Below are 22,053 nucleotides of genomic sequence, written 5' to 3'. Positions count from 1 at the left end.
GATCTGTGTGTCGTCTGTATAGCATTGGACGTGAGCAGAGAAGGAGGAGATCAGGTGGGCCAGAGGGGCAAGGTAGATGATTAAGGGCCATGGCAAGAGGATAGAGTCTTGAGGGACGCTGCAGGTGCAGAGTGTGATTGGGTAGAGAAAAGGGCCCAGTTGAACCTTGGAAGGTCGGTCCGAGAGGAATGAGGACAACCAGTCCAGTGCCAGGCCCATGATGCCAAGGGTGTTGCCGAGCCGATTTGTCAAGGTGGCATGATTGACCATATCGAAGGCAGAGGAAAAATCTAGAAGGATAAGAACGGATGGAGATTTGAAATCGAGATTTGAAAGCAAGACTTCACCGGTGTTCAGGAGAGCAGTTTCCATGCCTCTGGCTGCACTGAAGCCAGACTGGTGGTCATCGAGACAATCAACAGATTGAGGGTGTTGGATCAGTTGGAGGTGACCAATTTCTCCAGGAGTTTGCACTGGAAAGGGTTAATGGAGATAGGGAGGTAGTTAGCCCGGGTTGGAGGGGTCGACAGAGGGCTTTTTGAGGAGAGGATGCACAAGGGAGTGCTTGAGGGCTAGTGGGAAGGTGTCAGTGGTAAAGGAGAGATTAGAGAAATCGGCCGAGGCTGGCACAAGGGAGGCAATGTTATCGATGATAGTTCTGGAGGAGCAAGGGAGCGCCTGTTTGGAGCAGACTTTCATAGAGGGGACTTGTCTAAAAACCTCATCCATTGCTATGGGCGAAAAAGAGGAGAGTAGGATGGAAGGGTAGAGGAACTTACATTCGACTTGCCTTCCTTGACTCCCTCTGTGGGAGTGGGAGAAATCGATTATGTGATTGCAGAGGCTTTAGGTCTTTCGAGTGAGAGTCTGAGATTAACCCTGGTTTAAGTTTCAGGTGTATGGCTGAGCAGAGACTCATTGTGCCAGGGATGGAAGTGCCATTAACACTGTATTTGGAGGTGAATTAAAGCAGCAAAACACATACCTGTATTGCTCTGCTTCTGGCCCCTCGTCTTCTCCACTGTTAGGTCATAAGATCAGGCACAGAGGGGAGACATGTCTTCCTCCACTGAAATATCTGAAGGACAAATTACAGAGATTGCGATGGGGGGGTTGGCAGATGTGATGAAAGACAGAAAAGGTCAGATGCCCGAAAGATGACTTCCTCTGACCATAATTCATTTGGTGAAAGTGCTAGGAGTTATCATTCCTAAGCATGAAGACAAATATATTTTCCTGTGATGGACCCTGACTCTGTAACAAGCCTTCGCTGCCTGCGCCCCAAGACGATGGAATCTCGTTGCTGTGAGCATCAGACTTGTCCCCATGCTCCTACAACTCTGAAAAGATCTCAATACCCAACACTTCAAGGAGTCTCTCCTCCTCAACATCTAGGAGATCACGTCACCCCTGCACCACTGTTGGGGGTTTGTCCCGACCCCCATGCGATGCTCGTAAGCCCCAGAACACTTAAGGACCACACGACACACGTCCTTACTGTTCGGGCTTCTCGGTCGCTCTGCTGCGTCCGGGAACGCCCCCTTTATTTATACTGCACGCGGCGGCGTGCAACGTCACGCTGCCGTGTGCACGTCCTTTCAAGGGGCAGCGCCACAACCACATGACTTGCTAGATGCTGTTCGCCCTCTCCTCCCCACCACCCTGTACAGCTGTACCTCTCCTCAGTGTCTCTCTGTATCCCAACCCTTGCTGTCAATCTGTTCTGTTGCTACCTCTGAAAAGCACTGCGTTATGCATCTGTACTGCTGTATACCTCTGTAAAGCGCTCCATTGCTTCTTCTCGAAGCTAGGTCAGCTCTTAATAAATACAATAATAATAATAATAATAATAATAATAATAATAATAATAATAATAATAATAATAATAATAATAATCACTACAGATATGACTGATCGCTCGAGCCTCTCTTTCCACTTCAGGAAACACATGACTCTACTCTTCAGATAACATCCAGCACGGCAGCACCCCACTTCTCGTCTCCCCAACTCCTATGCTCCCACACCCAAAACCAGCAAACTTTACTATCCCTGTACCCCCTTGGTACATTGTCTTTGTACAGGGTTCTGTAGCTTCTCAGTGAGGCTCTCTCTTTATAAATCCCGACCATACAATAATACAGCACATACATTTTAAAAGATGCTTTGTCTAAGGTAATGGTTCACGCCAAAGAAAATATGTGACTTCCTGCTCCAGATATACTGGGCCCTCTTCACATCCTTCTGGGGGCTGGGGCCAAAATACCTTCAACTCTCTCTTCCTAAATATCTGCCCTCCCGTGCTCTTCGCTCATCCGTCTCCAACTCCCTTAGGGTCAGCCGCTTCTCCAAGCAACGAGTTAGGGGTAGATCTCCCTCCTCGGCAGGGGCCTCCCTCTGGAACAACCTTCCTGCCTCCCTGAAACTTGAGGAGAACCATCTCCGGTCCCGGAAGCACCTCAAAACCTTCCTCTTTCCTTCTGCTTTCTCTCCCCCTCTCCCCTGCTAAATTCCTGACTGAAATTGCACTGAATCTGCAACTGGGCCACTCTCACCGATCTCGGCCCTTGGCCCAGCCACTCTCCCCTTGCACTGCCTCCCTGGCAACCCCTGCACTGCGGGACTGTCTCTGTATCCCTACAGCCCCCCTTCCCAGCACTTGTCTGCACTTAACTTGCACTTGCCACCAGTTGGCCCTTATTATTATTTATCTTGTTATTCTACTTCCCCTGTACTGCACTTTCCCCTCTCCCTTTCCCTTGCACTTTTACCCTTCCCCTCTACCCTTGCGCGATCTGAATGACACTTGGCCTAGTAGGATCGTTGTCTGTCTTCCCTTGTTCCCTCCCCCTGACTCGTCGCGCCTTGAAACACTTGTGTATAGGTGCGTTACAAATAACATATCATATCATATCATCCTGCCTCGAGGCAATGAGATAAGCCTATTGAAGCTTTTTGTCACCAGTCCAGCAACCTATCAAAGGAGTAGAATGGTGGCATACTGGCAACAATGTGTTACCCAGTTATTGGTGTGGCGGATGTCGTCTCGGTAGGCCATCCATGGATGCAGATCACTCCATGCCCCCAGATTTGCAGGAGAAGGGATCAGAGTCGGGTCAGTGGCAAGCTTTTGCTGGTCTTCATTTGGTTGTCTGGACCATCATGCATGTTCCTTATATGAGCTGCAGAAAGTTTTTTACACCCTCATTAAAACAGTGCTGGAAGGCGCCGAACAGGAAAGGAGGGCAAAGCAAGCGCTTGGAACTGGCCTATGACTGAATGAAAGCATTTGCCTTAGCAACCGCAGCAGACACCAGCATCCTAGGGAATGGCATGGCGACGAGGGCTGGGGGAGTAATGGACATAGATCAGACCAAGGGAAGAGCACACTTTGTATATGTGAGTCCTTCTGGGAATTGAATTCCGTCTATTCATCCCTGGAGGTTTACACTGATCCTGGGGTAAGGTTTAAACAATGTGCTATTGCAATGGTTCTGGTGTGAATGATATTAGAGTTCACAGATGCCCAAGGCAGATCTGGCATGTTTACTGCACTGTGCCAGTAAAGTAAACTGCCTTTTTATTGCGGAACAAGTCGTTCCTCTCCCTCAGGGTGTGAGACACTAGAGGCCCATGTTCTTAAATCAAAGGAGGAAAAGAGAAATATGTGGAAAAGCAAACCTTGCAACCATGTCAAGTTTAATCTAGTAACAATTTCTGCTGTTGCCATTTGAAACATGGGATTTTCCACTGCAGACGAATGCAAGAAGGTGCTTTTAACTAGTGTCTTTGTGGTTGTTTAACTCATATCTGACAGAGGGGTAGTGTGGCTGAACAGTTTTTATTCCCCTTGACGGGTGCTAAGGAAATAAATAAGTAAACGTATCAAAAGGGTCATAGCTTATGTCTGTGAATCAGTATGTTTATGGGCTTTGATTATTAAGCAAAATGTCCACGATCAGTTCTCGTACTTCAAGTTTTGCACAGGGAAGATTGCAATCTGCAGGAAGATAGGCATGCTTCCTGGAATTTCCATGTATATAATGTCCTCTGGTTGACCTTGAGAATGGTAATAGAGTTCCGTTAGCTTATGCTAGCTAGAAAAAAAAGTTTGATCACCTAATCTTGGGAGCCAACCAATTTGTATGTCATGTGTAATTCTCCACCTTGTCGTTACTAATGAAGTACCGTCGCCGAGAGATCGATATACAGACTTTCAAAGTGATCGAAATAGTGAAATGGAAATACTCTTCCCAAGGTTGGATCTTCTCTACTGTTTACAACTCAAGAAGCTTGGCAGATCCCTATGTTTTCACACAGGAGCCATTTTGTGGCAGTAACATGCAGAAAAGGCCTCAGCCGCGGCCTGAAAGTGCGCTACCACTTCACGGGTAGAGATATTGAACAACGTTATGGTAGTCGTTCAGTGGTCCTCAGTGTCTTTCACATTTTGGTGTCCAGCCCAGCAGCTGCTTGGATAAACAGAAAGCCCTGCTTAGTCTCCTAAACGGGTGAGTGATTTGTTACGCAAATGTGAATAGCGCATGCAGTATTTTTGAAAAGCATACATTTGGCTTTCCTGTTTTGAGTTCATTCTAGGGCAGAAGTTTGAGTGTATGAGTGGACAGCAGGCAGCCAATGATATAGAGAACATAGGTGGGGCCTTTAGGACACGTGATCACACTCATCGTCTTTCGTGCTAGTGTTGTGGACACAATGCGTCACAGGAACAGTCCAATAACCTAGATCTGTATGCATCACTGGTAAAGATGCTGCGTGCAGAATGTGCTGCAGGTGCTGGGTGATTGCTGCACAACATTGTTTCCCTTTCTTGATTAAGTTAACATTGTAGAGCGGGAAGAGGTCATAATCGCAGGATACTGCGTATCCCGCAGTTATTGCTGAGGATAAACTCAAGGCAATATGTTTGAGAAGGGTATCAAAAAAGGGATAATAACCCCACCCAAGGTTTGTAAGCAGGGGTGGCTCGTCCATAATGGGAGATGGGTTATTGACCCACCCAATTTGGACGAGCTCTCACCAAGCCTACCCAGTGAAAACACTGAGTGCTCTCTCAACTGCAACAAGAAGCTGAGGGAGCACCCCTTGACTTGCTTCTTGAAACACTAATGGGAAACATGGTTTCCCTTTGACAGTTCGTACCCCTGTGTGCATGTATAATGGGCCATTAAAGGCTGGGGCGTTTTGCCTCCCCGGCCTTGCATAGCCTATTTGGGATGCATCCGGGGGTACTGCAGCTCTGAATGAGCGAAGGGGGGATTCCTGTGCTTCCCTGTGCTTTCAGAGTTAGCAGGGCATCTTCTAGGGAACGCTCTGGCTCCTGCGTGCATGTTGCGCTGAGCCGGCCATTGCAGAACCTGGAGGAGTGGGTTCTTGACCGGGGTGCATCCTGGTAAGAAAAAAATGTGAATTTGTGCACCACTGTGTGTGTGTGATGCATGAGTGTGTGTTTGGGTACGTGAATGAAAGAGTGTACTTTGTGTGGGAGTGTGTGTGAATGAGAGAGGGAATGATGTGTATTGGTGTGTGAGTCACTGTGAATGAATGCGCAACAAAAATGAATCCCCTATACTGGTGCCCCAAAATCAGAACCTGCTCTGATTTGAGGGTGGTTGCTCTAATGAGCACCAGGCTGGTGAGCGGGCCTCTGATTTGGTGATGAATCAGAGCAGAGACCCATTAAGTCAAAGGCCTGCTCACCAGCACAGTGAGCAGCACTCACCTTTGGCTTGAGAATGAATCAAGAGGCCCAGTCACCAGCATGATGAGATGATTGGGCCTCTGATTTGGGGGCCACCCCATATCAGAGGCCCACTCACCAGAGAGCGGAGGTGTGGGGGGAGGTGGACCCCTTTATTACTGGGCATCAATGTCAAAGCAATCACTAAATCATGCTTTAACAATGATGCCCAGTAAATACATGCCATGTCAGAGGCAGAAAGCTTAGCCAGATTGGCTTCAGCAGTGCAGTCCAGCCTACCCATGTAACAACCCGTATCATGTTTGCATGATACATGGGGCCTCATTACGACCCTGGCGCTAAGTGGTTAACAGTGCCGTAAAAGGCTGCGGCGCCGTTAACCACTTAGCACCTTACTACAAGGTCCCTATGCGGGACCCGACCTGAACGGCTGGTCTGGACCAGTCGTTAAAGTAGGGACCCGCAAAGGGACCTTGCAGGCAATTACGGTACCGCAATTTGCGGTACTGTAATTGCCGCCTTCCCCATTCCCATTGAGCCCTATGAGGCAAAAATGGGAATGGGGAAGGGACATGGGGGAAATGGGGAAATACCGCCCCGCCAACCTTGGAATGGGGCGGTATTTCCCCATTTCCCCAGGACGGACTCGTTACAACACCGGCACCAACCATGGTGCTAATAGTGCCATGGTTTAACGCCGGTGTTGTAATGAGGGCCATGGTGTTAAGTGGCTAGACTAGACTACAGTGCTGCAGCCAGCCTGGTTACGTTTTCTGCCCATGTCATGGCATTTTTTTACTGGGCATTCATAATAAATCAATCATGCTAAATGTTATTACATGGCTAGACTGGCATTTTGGTGCAGCCAGTCGAGCCGTTTCTTACTGTGGCATGAAATATTTTACTGGGCCATTATGACAAAGCAAGCATGTTAAGTGTTACTACGTGGCTAGACTGGCATTTTTCACGCTGCCAGTCTAGCCATTTTGTACTGTGACACATAGGTGTTATTATGTGTAGGACATGTTTTGTTATTGTGGCATGGCATTTTTAATGGCAAATCCAACTGGAGTATGTTTTTATATGTGCGGGTACTGGCATATATTGGCAGAGTCGCTTTGGACATGTTTTCTTATAGACTCATTACTGCATTATCCACAAAACAAACAAGAGCATGTTCTAAACTGGGAATACTGGCACACATAGGCACAGCCAATACAGAAATATTTGGGCTCAGCAAGCGTGTAAATGTTTTTTATACTGGCATATATCATTTTGAAAGGCATCATGATAATGCATTGAGAAATGCTCCTGTGTACTTTTGACGACTTGCATCGATTGGATTTTTGCATTTGTTGTCCTATAAAACCAATTGCAAACTGCCTAGTTATTTACCAAATTTTCACAGAATGCAATGTCTACTGTATGGTTCACCATTTTAACTTATTGAAAACAATTCTCTAGGGGTGAATCCTCCCTCCCCCCAAGCCCACCTTGGTTAGTTTGGGGTCCCTCACTAGACTCTGTAGCTCACACATATTTGTGGCAAATATGTACACCCCTTCAAATAAAAAAAATCCCAAGCCGCCACTGCTTATATAGCTGTTAGTACAAGCAATGTCAGCTGTTAGCTTGCTGCTTAAGGCAGAATGTTTCGAATGAGGTCAATAATATAAATTATAGACTACATTTTCAGCATTTCGATTGGTTTAAAGGATGTCAATTATGTCTTCCATGCGATAATTAGGGCTGTGAAAGGTTTACTTTACAATGATGTGACACAGTCTAACCCTACGCTGTGTCTTCTTGGAAAGAATCCTAGAAAAGGAACAATCTCGGCCGCAAACGTCATTTTTGTTCAGATTAAATAACTGCTGCGGCAGCATTTACCACAGGCAATGGACATCAGTAAATCCCATTGCTAATTTGCAAGTCACATTTTGATTTGGTGGAATCAAAGGCGGCATTTTCAGGAGACAGTTCTCATGCACCATCGCTGAGCACAGTCCCACCCAAGTGGAGCCAAAGTCCTTTGGGGACAACATTACATAGCACCCAGTTCAATGCTGAGCTGTGGAATATCTCCCTGTACCTATGCACCACACCAACAAATGACACATTACAGAAGTTTCCTGTTCGGATCTGGAAGCCCTTCTTTAGAAATTTAACAGATCTAAAGAGATTGTGAACCCTGACAAGGTATCAGTTTCACTTAAACAATATCTTTCGGATTTTATGTTTAAAAGCTGATCCTACCAGACCATATGACCTGTTTATACCTGTCTATAACAAGTGCAGTATTCCAGGCTCTGCGGTCCTTCTATCCAATCACATGGTGACAAGAGTAGAATGCCCTTACTCAATCAACATTAACCTGTTTTTATCGTCCTCTATTTCCTCAGTCAGTCATGGCTTGCATTCATTCATGTTTTATTCCAAAATGTGCTCAGAGGCTTATAATTGGACATTCGTTCTCCCTCCCAGCCAATGTATACTTTGAAAGGCACTGCAATGCAACTAACTAACTTAAGCTGAGCACATTTCTGTGAGCCCCTCTCCCTGTAGTAAAAAAACAAAGGAACTCCGAACAAGGTCTGCATCATTTTTAATTCTTACCTTATGGCCTGCCTTCAATATCCTCCATTCGCCCCCAGATCTCTCTGTGCCTGCATGTCAGCTCCACTTACCTTTCCTGTCCCACTATCAATTGTCAGCAACATTCTAGCACTCAATCCTCTCTTACAGAAGCTTCGGCACTCACTCTGGCCTTTGCCGCCCTACCATCCATGGTGGATTTTCACCCGGGGATGGGCGCTCAGCCAGTCAAGAGGCTGGAACAGCATGTGAGAACACACTTTGTACCGCCTGCTGTCTCCATCCACCTGAGGCCCTTCCCTAGGTGAAACCATCTTGATTGTGTCGAGGCAACAGATAGCCTCTCCCTGTTGCTTCCCCACATCTGCCCTCTCTCTCCAACCCAACAAAACATACTCTTGAGTCTGCACATGACACATTGACTTCTAGCTGTTGTAATCAGTGTTTGGGTCGAGGCATGCTCCTGTTGGTTCAATGCAGTGACCGAAGATGCGGCAAGTTGAAAGCTTCTGCAGCAGCGAGCCAGTGTTCGAGTCAAAGTGGCAAAGAGTGCTCCCGGTGCAAAGCGGCCTCATGCCAGTCTGAGGATGCAGGTGAACAGTTTGAAGCGTGAAGTGCCAATAGCAGTACTGCAGATCCTGTGACGGTTTGAAGTGTGTCGATCATGCAGTTCATAGCTGAGCCAAGAGGATTCCAGTTAATCTTGGGCTGCCTGGTTGCTGTGAGTCCCGGTCCATGGGCTCCAAGCAAAATGTGAGTGCTTCCTGCTCTGATCTCCCAGTCCAGGGAGCTTGCCCGGCACCTGTAGGCGTTCCTTTGCCTCCCGTCCTGTGAGGAGCCTAGTTACAGTGCAGCTTGCAGAGTGGTGGGCCTTGTTCCACAGCAGTTCTGGCCACTTTTCCTAGTGGATGGTTAGGGGACAGAGCTCTCTTGCGACTTGGATGCCTTTTTCTTCACTAACTGTTGTAGGGCTTTGGAATGGACTGCACTCCAAATCGGGGTCCAGTATATTTATTTGTATTTGGATTTATTTGGGACTTATATGGCGCCTTAATCCAAAGCGCTGCACATAACAACAATATAAAGAGCAGTACAATAGTATACAATGAAAAATTGACAAGTGAAGCCTGAGATCAACTGCTGGATCAGATGAGATTTCAACGATTTGCGAAACAAAGAATACACAGTGATAGAGTGTAGAGAAAGAGGAAGAGCATTCCAGTGCATAGGAGCAAGGTGAGCGAATGTGCGAAAGTGTGACTGGGCACATGGAGGCGCTGGTACTACAAGACGAAACTGAGAACTAGAGCGAAGAGAGAGGGGGGAGTATAGAATGAAACAAGGAGGAGGAGATATAATCCAGAGTAAGACCGTAAAGAGATTTAAAGACAAGGGACAGAAAGTTGAATTTGAGTTGTGCATGGAAGGAAAGCCAACCAAGAGTGATAAGAGCAGAGGAAATAGAGTCGTGTGAATTCAAACAGAAAAGTACACAAATAGAGGCATTGAAAACAGATTTTAAGGGAGCAGATCGAGAAGTTGTGAGGCTGAAAGATGTAGTGGAACAGTAGAAGAGACGTGAACAAATTAATGAAGATATGAGTAGCTTAGTAGCATCAAAAGTCAAGAAAGAGCGAACTTTGCAAATATCGAAAAGATGATAGCGGCAGGCACGAGAAGAAATTGAAATATGATGTTTAAATGATAGAGCAGATTAAAAGTAAAGTCCCAGATTTCAGGCAGTAGATACAATGGGGAGTTGAGAAGCGGGAAATGATATACATGAGGGAGTGGTAGGGGAGGGGATAGTAGTAGAAGGGAAAAAGAGTACTTTGGTTTCTGTAGTGTTAATTGTGTGACAGTGGGAAGACATCCAGGATTTGATGGCCGATAAACATGAGGACAGCTGAGTATATATGTAAGATGTGAAGGAAGAGAAAGAAAGGAAGAGTTGGATGTCATCAGCATAGAAGTAATGGGATAGGCCGTAAGAAGAAATCACTTTAGCTAGCGGAGAAGTATAGAGAGAAAAGAGAAAAGGTCCCAGAACCAATCATTGTGGGACACCATAGGCAAGAGTATGGTATATTCTTCTCGTCTTCTTGGAAGTCCTGACATGAATTAAGGAAGGAGTAGGAGACGACTTCTTTAAAAAGGCAACTTGTCAGTGAGGAATGGACAAAAGCAAGCATGTTGAAGTGGTCAAATTCCTACTGCAAATATGTAATCCATACCTTATTACATCTTACCCAGAGTAACATGCCTTGAAGGAAAAAGAGGGGAGAAGGGAGAGGAAGGAAGAGAGCCCTAACAGAAAACCAAGATGGTGAAACCCCTTTTCAGATCCACCTTTCCCTCTCTGGCTACTGTAAACCCGACCATTTCTTAAGCCAGCTGACTTTTAAGGTCCTCTGTAGTGCAGCACCCTGGTGTAAGTCTCCCCTTTATTATGAAAGTGCCTCTTTGAAGCAGGGTACCCAGAAGATCCCTTGGTGGGAGCTGTTTGCCCTGATGGATGGTGTTGCCCTTCCTCTTTGGGAATCAAAGGAACATAGCATTCTGTTTATTCTCTTGCTGGGAGTAGTGGGGACAGACTGGTTAGCGATGAACATACATTGGACGTCATTACAAGTTTGGTGGTATTTCAGTGGTAAATCCACCAAACCACGACTAAACAGATTTACCGTTACTGCCACTTGGTCTGGCAGAATTACCGACGGATTACACGTGGTGGTAAGCAGTGTTAGTCCCCATTTTTTGGAGTCCACGCGACTCCATGGGGATTTCAGGGGAATTACCATCGACAGTAATTCCACCAGTTGTAATTCTGCTGATGTTGATGATTTTCAACTTTAAGGCAGTGGATCCAGATCCAGCTTTTTGCTGGAGATGAATCCTCAGTGTCTCCACCAAACTTGTACTATGGTGGTGCAGGAATTATGTGGTGGTAATGAACATTACCACTGTTTTTTACTGCCACGTCATACGCGTGATGCCACCCATTGTCTTGTCATTACTGACCTCGGCTCAAATGGTTGACACTTGAATGATATCAAATTGCTTTAATAAGTGTGTGCTCTTATCAGTCAACATACCATAACCAGGTATTACCCTGCCAACAGACTGATGAGGCAACAATTATTACATTTTGTTCTGAAGTGCAGAAGTTAAAATGCTATTTCGGCCTGCAGTGACTTTGGGTCACAGTGGCTGTTAGGATGCACATTAGGGGGCCTATTCATAGAATTTATTGCACAGAAAATAGACAACTTGCACCCAATCTGCGCACGCAACTCTGTCGATTTATGGAATCAAATGCGGGGATCATTTCCCAGACAAGTGTGGATTTTGCGTTGGCCTGGCATGCCTGTGTGAGCTGTCAAGGGCCTTGCGCAAGACTCTGAGCTGAGGGTGGGTGTGGCCTGCGCAGAGGACTGGGAAGGGGGCGGAACACTTGAGATGGGGAATGACTTGCAAAGAGGTGGGCGTTATGAGGTACGACCTGCGGGCCGTCCCTTGCATGCCCACTATTGTTGCGCAGCAAGAGACGTTTTCATGGAATCGTCGATCACGCAACGTCTCCACTGGGAAATTGCCATGCAAGTTCTTCATAGGATCTGCCACCCGAAGGCTGGCGTAAGTACACTTGCGTGTAGGGTTTCCAGCATGCAGGTGGGATTGCATGTCAAATTTTGGGGGTGCTTGTACTCAATAGGGTTTCCGATGTAATGTAGGAGTGCTTGTAAACTGTGTAGCATGGTGCATGAACGTTTTACGTGGGTCCGCATGCACATTTCCCTAGTTATTGCAGAGTTGCGATTTTTCATACGCATGTTGTTGGGGTGCCGGGTACTGTTATGGGGGACCGTATGCAGGACCCTGAGTCGCAGGCCTGCTTACAGGAGACACCATGCACTGTTCAAAGTGTGCATGTATTTGTGCCTGGTGGAGCGCACAAAGGTAGCTGATCTGGCAGTTTCCTGCTTTGCGTGTGGGCGTGTCGGGGGCGTTCCAGCTATGACTTGTGAATACAGTTACTTTGCTCGAACAAATCCATGAATACACGCTGCGCGCAGATTTTCTTAATCGCGCAGGTTCGCGCAGTGACCATTTTGGTGAGCAGCCATTGAACGATTTCTGAGCATAATTCCAAGAATCGGCCCCTTGATCTTTGAACCTGCACTTTGCCGCTGAAGAGCAGGGGCTGCAGAAGTCAACAGATGTGCGGAGCAAAGCTTATGGATGCACTACGCTTTTGGCATGGAGCTATAATTGAAAGAGAGGGTCTGTTTAGCAGGCCTCCCTTTCAGAAACAGAATTACCTGCATAATTGTATGTATTAATAGAAATTAACGAATCTTGGGCTTTCACACCCTTGCAGATGGCAATGTGTCACAGTCATCTTAAATTGACATATCATATTAAATTATAAACACAACACTAAAGTATTATCCTTTTTGTTTTACATACAGAGATGCAGCAACAACCTTGTTTTTTTAAATAAAACATTTTGTTCGTTTTATCAGCGTAATAAAGTAAAACAAATAAACACAGTGAACAACATTCAGTACGATACAATTAAAGTCCCTCGTCACCAGTCCCATTTAAAAAAAACATGACCTCCATTCCCATCCCATAGTCCCCTGTCCCCATTGCAGCCATCAAACCTCCCTATCCCGTGTCCCCACCCTTCTAATTCATGGTCCTGCAGCAACCGTGTTGAATTATGATGTTGTAAAGAAGAGTGGGGATAGCCCCAGGAGCACCATTAAGAGACTGCTTCATGGAACCTTTAGCAAGGTGCAAAGTGATTTTGCACTGCCAACAAACACTCTGATTCCCAAAGCAGCGCATCGTGTATTTTTGCAGTGCACTGGTGCAAAGTCACTTTGCACTGCAAAAATACACTTTGGACCGCAGCTCTTGCTGCAGCTTCTCTCATTGCTCCATTTGGCTGCCATGGAAAGGGAAGAGGGGCTCCGTTCGGAGCCCCGCCATCCGATTACATGGTGGCCATCTTTGTATAGTATTCTCTTTTCAATTCTGGGACGTTGTGAGCCGCCCCATTCATGCAAAGAAAATACTTTCCTGTATTGTAATTGCAAGCCCTGTCCCAGCCCATGGCATGGGTGCTACGGCGTTAAGCACCCGTTCCATGGGCTGGAACGGGTATGTTCCTGGGCTCTTGTTAAACGCTCTAGCTTTGCTCGGGCCTTTATCTCCGGCTGCCGAGCCATTACCACCTGTTCCAGCCCTTGGAACGGGTGCTTAACACCATATCCACTGTCGTTCCACCAGACATTAACAAAGGTTCAATGAATGTTGACATGTTTTCTCCTATATGTCTGACTGGTGTCACTTAAATGGTAAGTTTTAGCACCCACCTCCAGAAAGATGTCTTTGTGCCTGGCCTTCCTCTGGCAGAAACGTTTAATATTCTGTCCCACTTGGAACCCGATGGAAAAAGGCTGACTATAAATGACATCCCTCGAAGGAAGCCTGATCATAGGTGCAATCACAGTTTCTGCTTCTGCTCTAAACCACCTCATCAAAAGCGACTTATGAAAACTGGAGAGCACCAGGCTTGGGAAACACATCTTCAGATCCACTCTGCTGCCAAAGCCTGGGCAGTGTTTGGTGCCAAAGCAGACAAGAGTCTCCAAGGAAACGTCATAATAAAAACGGTGTAAAGGAGAGCGATGCAGTCAGACAGTTGCTTCATGTGTAGCTTCTGTTCCTTTCCATTCAAAGTGAACCTGGTGAAGCTGACAACGATAGAACGATCAACATGTCACGATTTGCCAATGGAATCGGTCAATTCTTTTTATTTTTTCGAAATGTTTTAATGTTATTGCATTTAGCCAGATTATCAGTTTTTTTACTAGGATAACATCATATCAAATTAAATGAAGATTTCGACCAATGAAACAATTCACTCATGTTACATCTCGCAGCTTTACATAATTAAAAAAGGTCCAATCGGTCAAATGCTATTTCAAGACACAGTGAAATACAGGGCCATGTGCTGATCCTTCTGAATCGTGTTTGCTCCCAGAGGGAGGATATCAGATCAGTCCGCATTCTGCATGCAGTTTCCAGGCCCACGTGCAGCAGCTTTTGCGATGGTTGTTGATCAAGGCAAGAATTGAGTACCGAGCTGCTGCCTCATAGACGTGTGGGATCCAAGCACAGCCAATCTCAAATGTTCTACACTAAGACCTCTTTTTTTATATTGTATTGTATAGGGGGAAAGCAAACACAATTAATTTAGACATAAGAGTATATATAGCAGTAACATATTCATGGTGTGGGCGGGCATTTATCAGGATGTGATCAGTTTTCAGGCTCCACTCAAAAATCAGCATCTCTTGGGCAAGTGCAAAAGTGTCAAAAGTTGCAGAGTTCTAGTTAGGTTTGCGTCCTGATTTAAACCAGTGGCTTCATGCAATGAAACAGAGTCAAGAGTTTCATTTCGAGCTGAGGACCCCGTATACAGAGGTACGCCGGACACACTACGGTCCGGGACCCGCTGTGGTCTTTCACAGTCAGTAGGAACCCGAGAGATGTCGACCTGAAGCATTCACAGGCAGATTCCTAAGTGCAATCACGCACATACTATCCTTTAACTACGTGAGGATAGTTCTCAGCTTGCCACTGCTACTGGTGCAGCAGAATCAACGGACAGCACCACCAATGGTGCCTTTCCTGATGAAGGCCAGCATATAGACCGGCTTCAATCAAGCCACGTTTTTGGCCGAAACACAACTGTGTCCACACCTGTGTCGATCCCTGTGACACAACTGTATCTTCCCCCTTGTGTATGTTATGTAAATATTTGTTGTGTACACCTTATGTGAACTAACCCTGGGGCCATCTTTAAGCCTCAGGTATACTTTCCCTGCTTGATAGTTCTTTCTCTATCACATTTATACAGGGAATGTATTTCAGTGTGGAGCTTCAACCTCAATACATCAGAGGTTGACACTTAACCCGTGTTACCACCGTTCACCATAACTTTTGTCCGTTTGATGCTAAAAAACTTTCGTGCTTATCGAAAGATCTGTAAAATAAATTGTTTAATCAACCAAAAAAGGACTGTGTTAATGTAAAATAAATATACATGCACGGCACAAACTGGCTTATCTGTAGGATCTTCTTCATCCTGATTATTTCTTTTTGTGTACATAAGAGAGTGTGCAGGGTGCTCCCAACCAAATCCAAAGTAATCCAAATTAAAGTATTCCATTAGCATCCGGTGTCGGTGCTTCCGTGACAACTCTGTGGGCGGGGGCCGTTGTACCCGGCAGGTTAGGCAGGCCGGGCGTAACAGCCCCTGCACGCGGAGTCAGAGTGTGGCGGTCCGAAAAGGGTGCAAGTACGTTACTGCCGGCTCCCTTATTTCCGGACCGCCACACTCATAATGAGGCCCACTGACTGTTTCGAAGTATAGAAATTTCAGAGAAACTGTATGAACTCTGGAAGGTGTTTTGGTCAAATATTTGAGAAAGAATTGTTCAACAAAAATATGGAGACCCAATATGTATTAATTGCCACCTTTTCCTTTCAGTATTGTGGAAGAGGATTGTACCGGTCCTTCTCCGGGATATGTTTGCCATGCAGCTGCAACGACAACTCGAAGAAGTGCCTTGATGGGTCAGGAGCCTGCGTGGTGAGTTCACTGCCTCTGCATCCGCCACCTCTGCCCTTGATTCACTGTTGGTTTGCTCACATACTGCACTAAGCCTAGTTACAAGTGCTTGGCATTCCTTTCTTTCATCTCGCCTAGGCATGCCAAGCAAAATGCTTCTCACTGTGGGTGGCCCTTGGCAAAATCACAGCCGCATCTGATAGCTTAGGGCATCCCTCTTTCACATGTTATATACTACCCTTCTGAAGCTGATGAGAGCTGTACATTGGCCCAGTCCTATAATAGTCCTTCCGTCTCCCTTTAAGGCAGTGGTCTTCAAACTTTTTTGGCCATGGCCCCCCTGAGCAAAATTTGGGCAGGTCAGGACCCTCCAGAAATGCCAAATGGGCAGTATGTATTGCGCGCTGACACCTGCTCCCATCACAGTCGCTGGGCACCCTCATCCCACTCCTACCCAGTCCCTGGTCTCTCCCCACCCCATCACACATCCTGGGCTCTCCCCACTCTGCTCCCAACACTATCCCATGGTTCCCGCCCATTGTGCTCCCACCATAGTGCCTGGGTTCCCCCATCCTGTTCCCAACACAGTCTGAGGGCAAGTGGCGGCTGGTGATTTTTTTAAGTGGAGGGGCATAACTATTTCCCCCAAAAATGCCATAGCGACCGAGCATATTGAGGGAGCCCGAACCAATAAAGGGGAGTTTGGGGGGGGGTTCGCCCTGTGAATTTTTGTTAAATAATGGGTTAAAATGTTGCATTGTAGAGCATAGTTTTAACAAAAAAAAATGGGTAAATACCCAAACAGTTTGCAAATGGTGCTGGGGGGCTAAGAGGGTATGACATTTTTTACTGGACATCTATGATAGATGTCCAGTAAAAAGATACCAACCCTGTCCCCTGGGCCCCACTGGGCCTAACACAATCAACATGATTATGTGTGTATGCAAGGCGCTGCACATTCATACAGCAATCACTCTATCATTCACACGAGAATCCATCACCATACACTCACTCATAACATAAGCATACACGCATCCATACACATGTTTAAATAAAAACAATGAACATAAACGTATCTTCTGCATTGGCCTGCGTGTGGGTGATGAAACGCCCAGCTCCAGGCTGCTCTGTCCGTATGTACGAGGAGGTGCAGGCGCTCCCCCTCGTACATACAGACATGCAGTGCCCCAGCCAGCATTTCCAATGAGCTATGCAATGCTGGTGAAGCAAAACGCCCAAGCACTTGCATGGCTCAGTGAGCATGTGCGGCTGGGGAACTAAACTGAACTGCCAAAGGGAAACACTGTTTCCCTTTGACAGTTCAGCCAGCCCAGGAGCACTCCATCAGCTGGAAAAGGCAGCTGAGGGAGTGCTCACTGTTTCACTGGGTTGGCTCCTTAGCTCCTCCATAATGGGTGAGGGGCCACTGGGTTGGCGTCCCCTCGCCATTATGGAAAAGCCGCCAGGCTCTGACTGGCCTGTAGGGCAATGCCTGTACCAAAAATTTTAAATGCTAGTTTGGGCCAGTCAAAATGGGCCACCATTTTGGCCAATGTGGAGCAGTTTGATGAGTTACTTAACTATGCAGTTAGTAATTTTGACCATTGTTGCTGAATATATCAAAATTTACTTACATTTTAACACAAAGCACCCCCTTGGGTACTATTGAAACAGTGGGTCTCATTACAACCCTGGCGGTAGCTGTGCCGGTAAAACCGGCACGGCTGCCGCCGGAGTCGCATCCGGGTCCGCCACACGCAAATGGCCAATTACCGGGTCATGCCGAGTTAGGCAGACCTGATAATTGCCCTTTCGCGGGTGCCGGTACCGGTAGATCCCCATTCCCATCTGAGCCCCATAGGGCTCAATGGGAATGGGGAGCTCGGATGCACCGGCACTGTTAATAATGGTGCTGGTGCATCGACGAGCTTTGCTCACGGGTGCCGCACGGCCTGCCAGGTCAGACCAGACGGGCTGTCAGGCACCCGCGAGCACAACTCGTACTATGGCGGTACGGTAGCAATGGTGCTGGTAGCTTATCAGCACCGTTGTTGCATACCGCCATAGTTGTAATGAGGCCCAGTCTGTGACTAAAGGAATGAATATCCATTTACAACTGCGGGCCACTTTTTCATTGTTGCCTGAGACAGTTTCATGCTTCAGCCCGACCATGTGAGCCACCCCTGCCCATTTCTTCCAATCTAAAAAAATAAAATAATAATAATATTAATTTTTATATTTCATGCTGAGCTCTCAGGGCACCGCAGGGATGCACACGCCGACCCCTGTGGGGTCGTGACCCACAGTTTGAATACCGCTGCTTTAAGGCTTTAAACACTAAAGCAATGGGATTAATGGTGAAACCAGTTCAAATTTATGATGCAGAATCCTATGAGTTGCTTGAAGTTTGGTTTGCACACTTGTTTTGCAACACACTTAAATCAACTCATAAGTAATCAGGAGGTCGATTTACGAAGAATCCTGTTTCCCAGCAAAAGTTATGACTGTCGTAAAAGCTTTCAATTGAAATGGATTCGCAAATATCTCCAGTGGATCTGGGAGAAAAATAGATTCTGTGGAAAAAAAGAGTAAGTTAGCCCAGAGTTGCGAACCAGAGCTACCTGGTCCTATTTCAGTTGCGGTGAAACTGTCGCAAGTTGGCCTGGTGAAACTTGCCCTGGTGAAGTGTTAGATGGAATGTAACATGTTTCTACAAATAAGCAATATTAATCTCACAATGCAATGTATTAGCCCTGTTATATTTTTTCTTGACTAATCCCGTTTATTTGTAATGCACCATAGTGACTTTCTCAGCTTATTTAAACTAAGAACATGGAAGCCTACGTTAAGCAACAGGAGATATGTTTTCACAAATAGTAGTAGTGCTATGTAAAGACAAAGGCACAAATTCAATGACACATCCTTTCACACAACTGCACCAGGTGACTGACTGCGTCGAATGCATCGGTTGCGTGTCTGCAACTTGTGTCATTTCCTTCACGAGAACATGACATGTGCGCCAAGTCTTGTATCGAGAGCAAAATGTGAAATGATTTTTTGAAAGAGCAAATGCCCTTTTGTGAATAGCATGTAATTTACTTTGGCATGAATTAATCCTTTTTCTAGGCGAAACTATAAATGGGTACTGCCTCAGAATGTTAAAACATGAAATGAAGAATTTGAACAAAGGGTCCAATTAGGAGATTATCAGTGATTTTAAGCTGGTAAAATTGCTCATCTGCGATCTGTCTATGACCTGCAGGTTACAGGTTCGACTCCCGGAAAGGCCAACTTAGCCTTTCATTCTTCAGAGGTCCATAAAGAGTACTAACTTTGGTTTGGTGATAGTTGCATGTTCTCTGTAAAGCGCTTGGGCGATAGCACTGTATAAATAAAACATCATTATCATTATCGCCAGTGATTTTTGATTGTGGAGCTACCGAGGGTTCACCATTAGCCACAATGTTCTATGATAGCCATGTCCACGAAGCTAGGTTCAGTAACACTCCTTAAGCAGCAATCTCTGTATCCACGGGCTGAGTCGGGTAGTAACGGCCCGTGGCCCGAGTTACCAAGGTTTTCTGGTGCCATTACCACCCGTTCCAGCCATGGAACAGATGATTATTGCTATTAGCACCCCGGGTTGCCTATCCAGTATCCCGGGGTGCTAAGAGCATTGTCTTTTCTTAAGATGGCCGCCATGCATCAGGAAAGCAGGGCTCCATACAGAGCCCCTCTTCCATTTCCATGGCAGCCAAGAGGGAAACGAAGCAGCAGCAACGGTAAGTGGCCGTGGGAGGGATGGGATAATTTAACATAAAGGGAAGGGAGTAGTGTGGGAGAAAGATGGCAGGGCGGGAAGCAGCTGGCAAGTGGTTTGGAACATGGGCTTGGATCTTGGGATTCAGCCCGTAATCAAGCAACCGGATTGGTTGCTCCTCCCGCCCTGGTGCTAATATGTGAATGATGCACAGACTTTTATTCAAGTCACTGCGCTCCTGATTTACTTTGCCACTCTCTCCAGTGGAATGGAGCTAGCGGGGTACTGGTTTAGGAACAGGGGCCTTAAGCTAAATGAATTTAAGGATGTAAAAGTAGAGAGAATAGGAGTGTCTCAGTCCCGTCTCTTTGGCTCTGTAATGCTCTCCATGTAAAGCGTCATCTCCTCACCAGTTTTGTCTTCATTCTGGAAAGCACTAAAACGCATGTTTTCAATTAATTATCAGTCTTAATATCTCTTTTCTGTGGCTTCCAGGCGCCTAAGGAAATTGAGTTTGCTGTGTATTCCCCATCTGTGCACTACGAAATTAAATCTAATGTCCTTTAAGGAGCCATACAATATTTGTCATCTCTGCTGTGATTCATCACCGCTCCCTTCTGGCTGTCAGGTTCCAGGAAGACACAGATTGTGTTGGGTCATTTCACAAACGTAGCAGAAGCCATCGGTCTATTACCATTGGCTAGAGAGTATTTATTACTCCAAGGTGTGTTTTGCCTAAATGCACTTGAGGGCTCTTCCTGAAAACATAAAGAACATGTGATCGGTAACTTGATTTGTAAACCATATAAAGACACTCACAGCAAATCTAGCGAACAAAACAGAACACGTGCAGGTAAGGTTTCTAAAAGCTGCAGCAGACCTGTAAACCGCAAAGGAATACACTGCATTCGTGGTTGCTGAGCTGGTTGTAGCTAATAATATTATTTCTAAAATCCCAAAATTAGCCTTGTTGCATATGAAAAAAGCTTTTTTTGTTGTTGTTTCAGCTATGCTTTTCTTCTCCACTTGCCTGTTCGATGGTAATATTAGGTCTCCATTCCTGTTACTCTTAAATCAACACACTCCATTTGACATGCCCAATGTCTGACTTCTTCAACTTGTCCAAGTGGGTAGCACCCGCCTCCCACCTCGCCAAAAAGATTTACCAACTTTTGCAAAAGTCTTTATTCTTCCAGTCCTTACAGAATGCATCATCACCCACTCTACAAAACACTCTCGGGGCCATGCCCCAGGTATTCCTTCCAATTGTATGTCTATCACAGACTAGCCCTTTCCAGGATCATGGAAACGATGGTAATGAGGTAACGTTGATCACAAAGCAACTGATTGCCCTCTTCAATCTGGATTTCAATCCTCTGCAATCTGGAGTTCAATCCTCTGCAATCTGGAGTTCAATCCTCTGCAATCTGGATTGCAATCGTCTGCAATCTGGATTTCAATCCTATGCATTCTGGATTTCGATCCTCTGCAATCTGGATTTCAATCCTCTGCAATCTGGATTTCAATCCTCTGCAATTTGGATTTCAATCCTCTGCAATCTGGAGTTCAATCCTCTGCAATCTGCAGTTGAATCCTCTGCAATCTGGATAATCGTCTGCAATCTGGATTTCAATCCTATGCAATCTGGATTTCGATCCTCGGCAATCTGGAGTTCAGTCCTCTGCAATCTGGATTTCAATCCTATGCAATCTGGAGTTCAATCCTATGCAATCTGGAGCTCGATTACAAAGCTGAACCAAAAATGCCTGGACATGTTTCTGGGATAAGGTTTTGGCCTCAGTAGATGAGAGCCTCTGGGTAATTCTAAAGATGTTGGACATCACAGTTGCATTTGGCACCTTAACAATGATATTATTTCATAGAGGATGCACATGGTAGCCTTCACAATACAGAACACCCGTAGATGGACACTCTGTCCATCTAAAAAAAGTATTGTACATAGCTTATTTCAAACCTTGTAAGTCACATATAACACGTGAAAGGAAATAAAAGGAAATTCATAATTTCACCAACATTATAAAACCATCAAAACACATTTCATCAAATCTACATCATTTCAGCATCAATACAAAAGAACCATAAAACACAGTTCATCATCATCTACATTCATAAAACCTATCCACCCCAGCGAGGTAGATGAGAAAAGACATTAGACAAGCCTTATTTTGTTAGCCCCGCTTTCTTTAGGAATTGAACAACACTAATCAGAAGTGGGAATAGTACCAAAAGGTTTCCTCGTTCAGGGAATTTAGGTCATGTACACAGGGTCAAAATAATTCCACCCTGGATTTCTGCAGCTTCAGTCACTTC

The 22,053-nt window shown here is 45.9% G+C and overlaps 1 protein-coding gene across 2 annotated transcripts in view; it reads left to right on the top strand.

Moving 5' to 3' along the window:
• The window catches only part of LAMA4 (laminin subunit alpha 4), a 576,642-nt gene that overhangs the window by 104,259 nt on the left and 450,330 nt on the right, over positions 1-22,053 (top strand). For both annotated transcript variants that reach the window (XM_069607855.1, XM_069607854.1), the window contains exon 2: positions 15,882-15,983. In XM_069607855.1, coding sequence (XP_069463956.1) covers positions 15,882-15,983 — 102 coding nt within the window. The remainder of the gene's footprint in view (positions 1-15,881; positions 15,984-22,053) is intronic.

The sequence above is a fragment of the Ambystoma mexicanum genome, chromosome 4q (assembly GCF_040938575.1).
Source record: "Ambystoma mexicanum isolate Mex_15411 chromosome 4q, UKY_AmexF1_1, whole genome shotgun sequence".
Lineage (NCBI taxonomy): Eukaryota > Metazoa > Chordata > Amphibia > Caudata > Ambystomatidae > Ambystoma > Ambystoma mexicanum.
The sequence above is the reverse complement of the archived record's forward strand: the minus strand, read 5'-3'. Positions and strand labels throughout refer to the sequence as shown.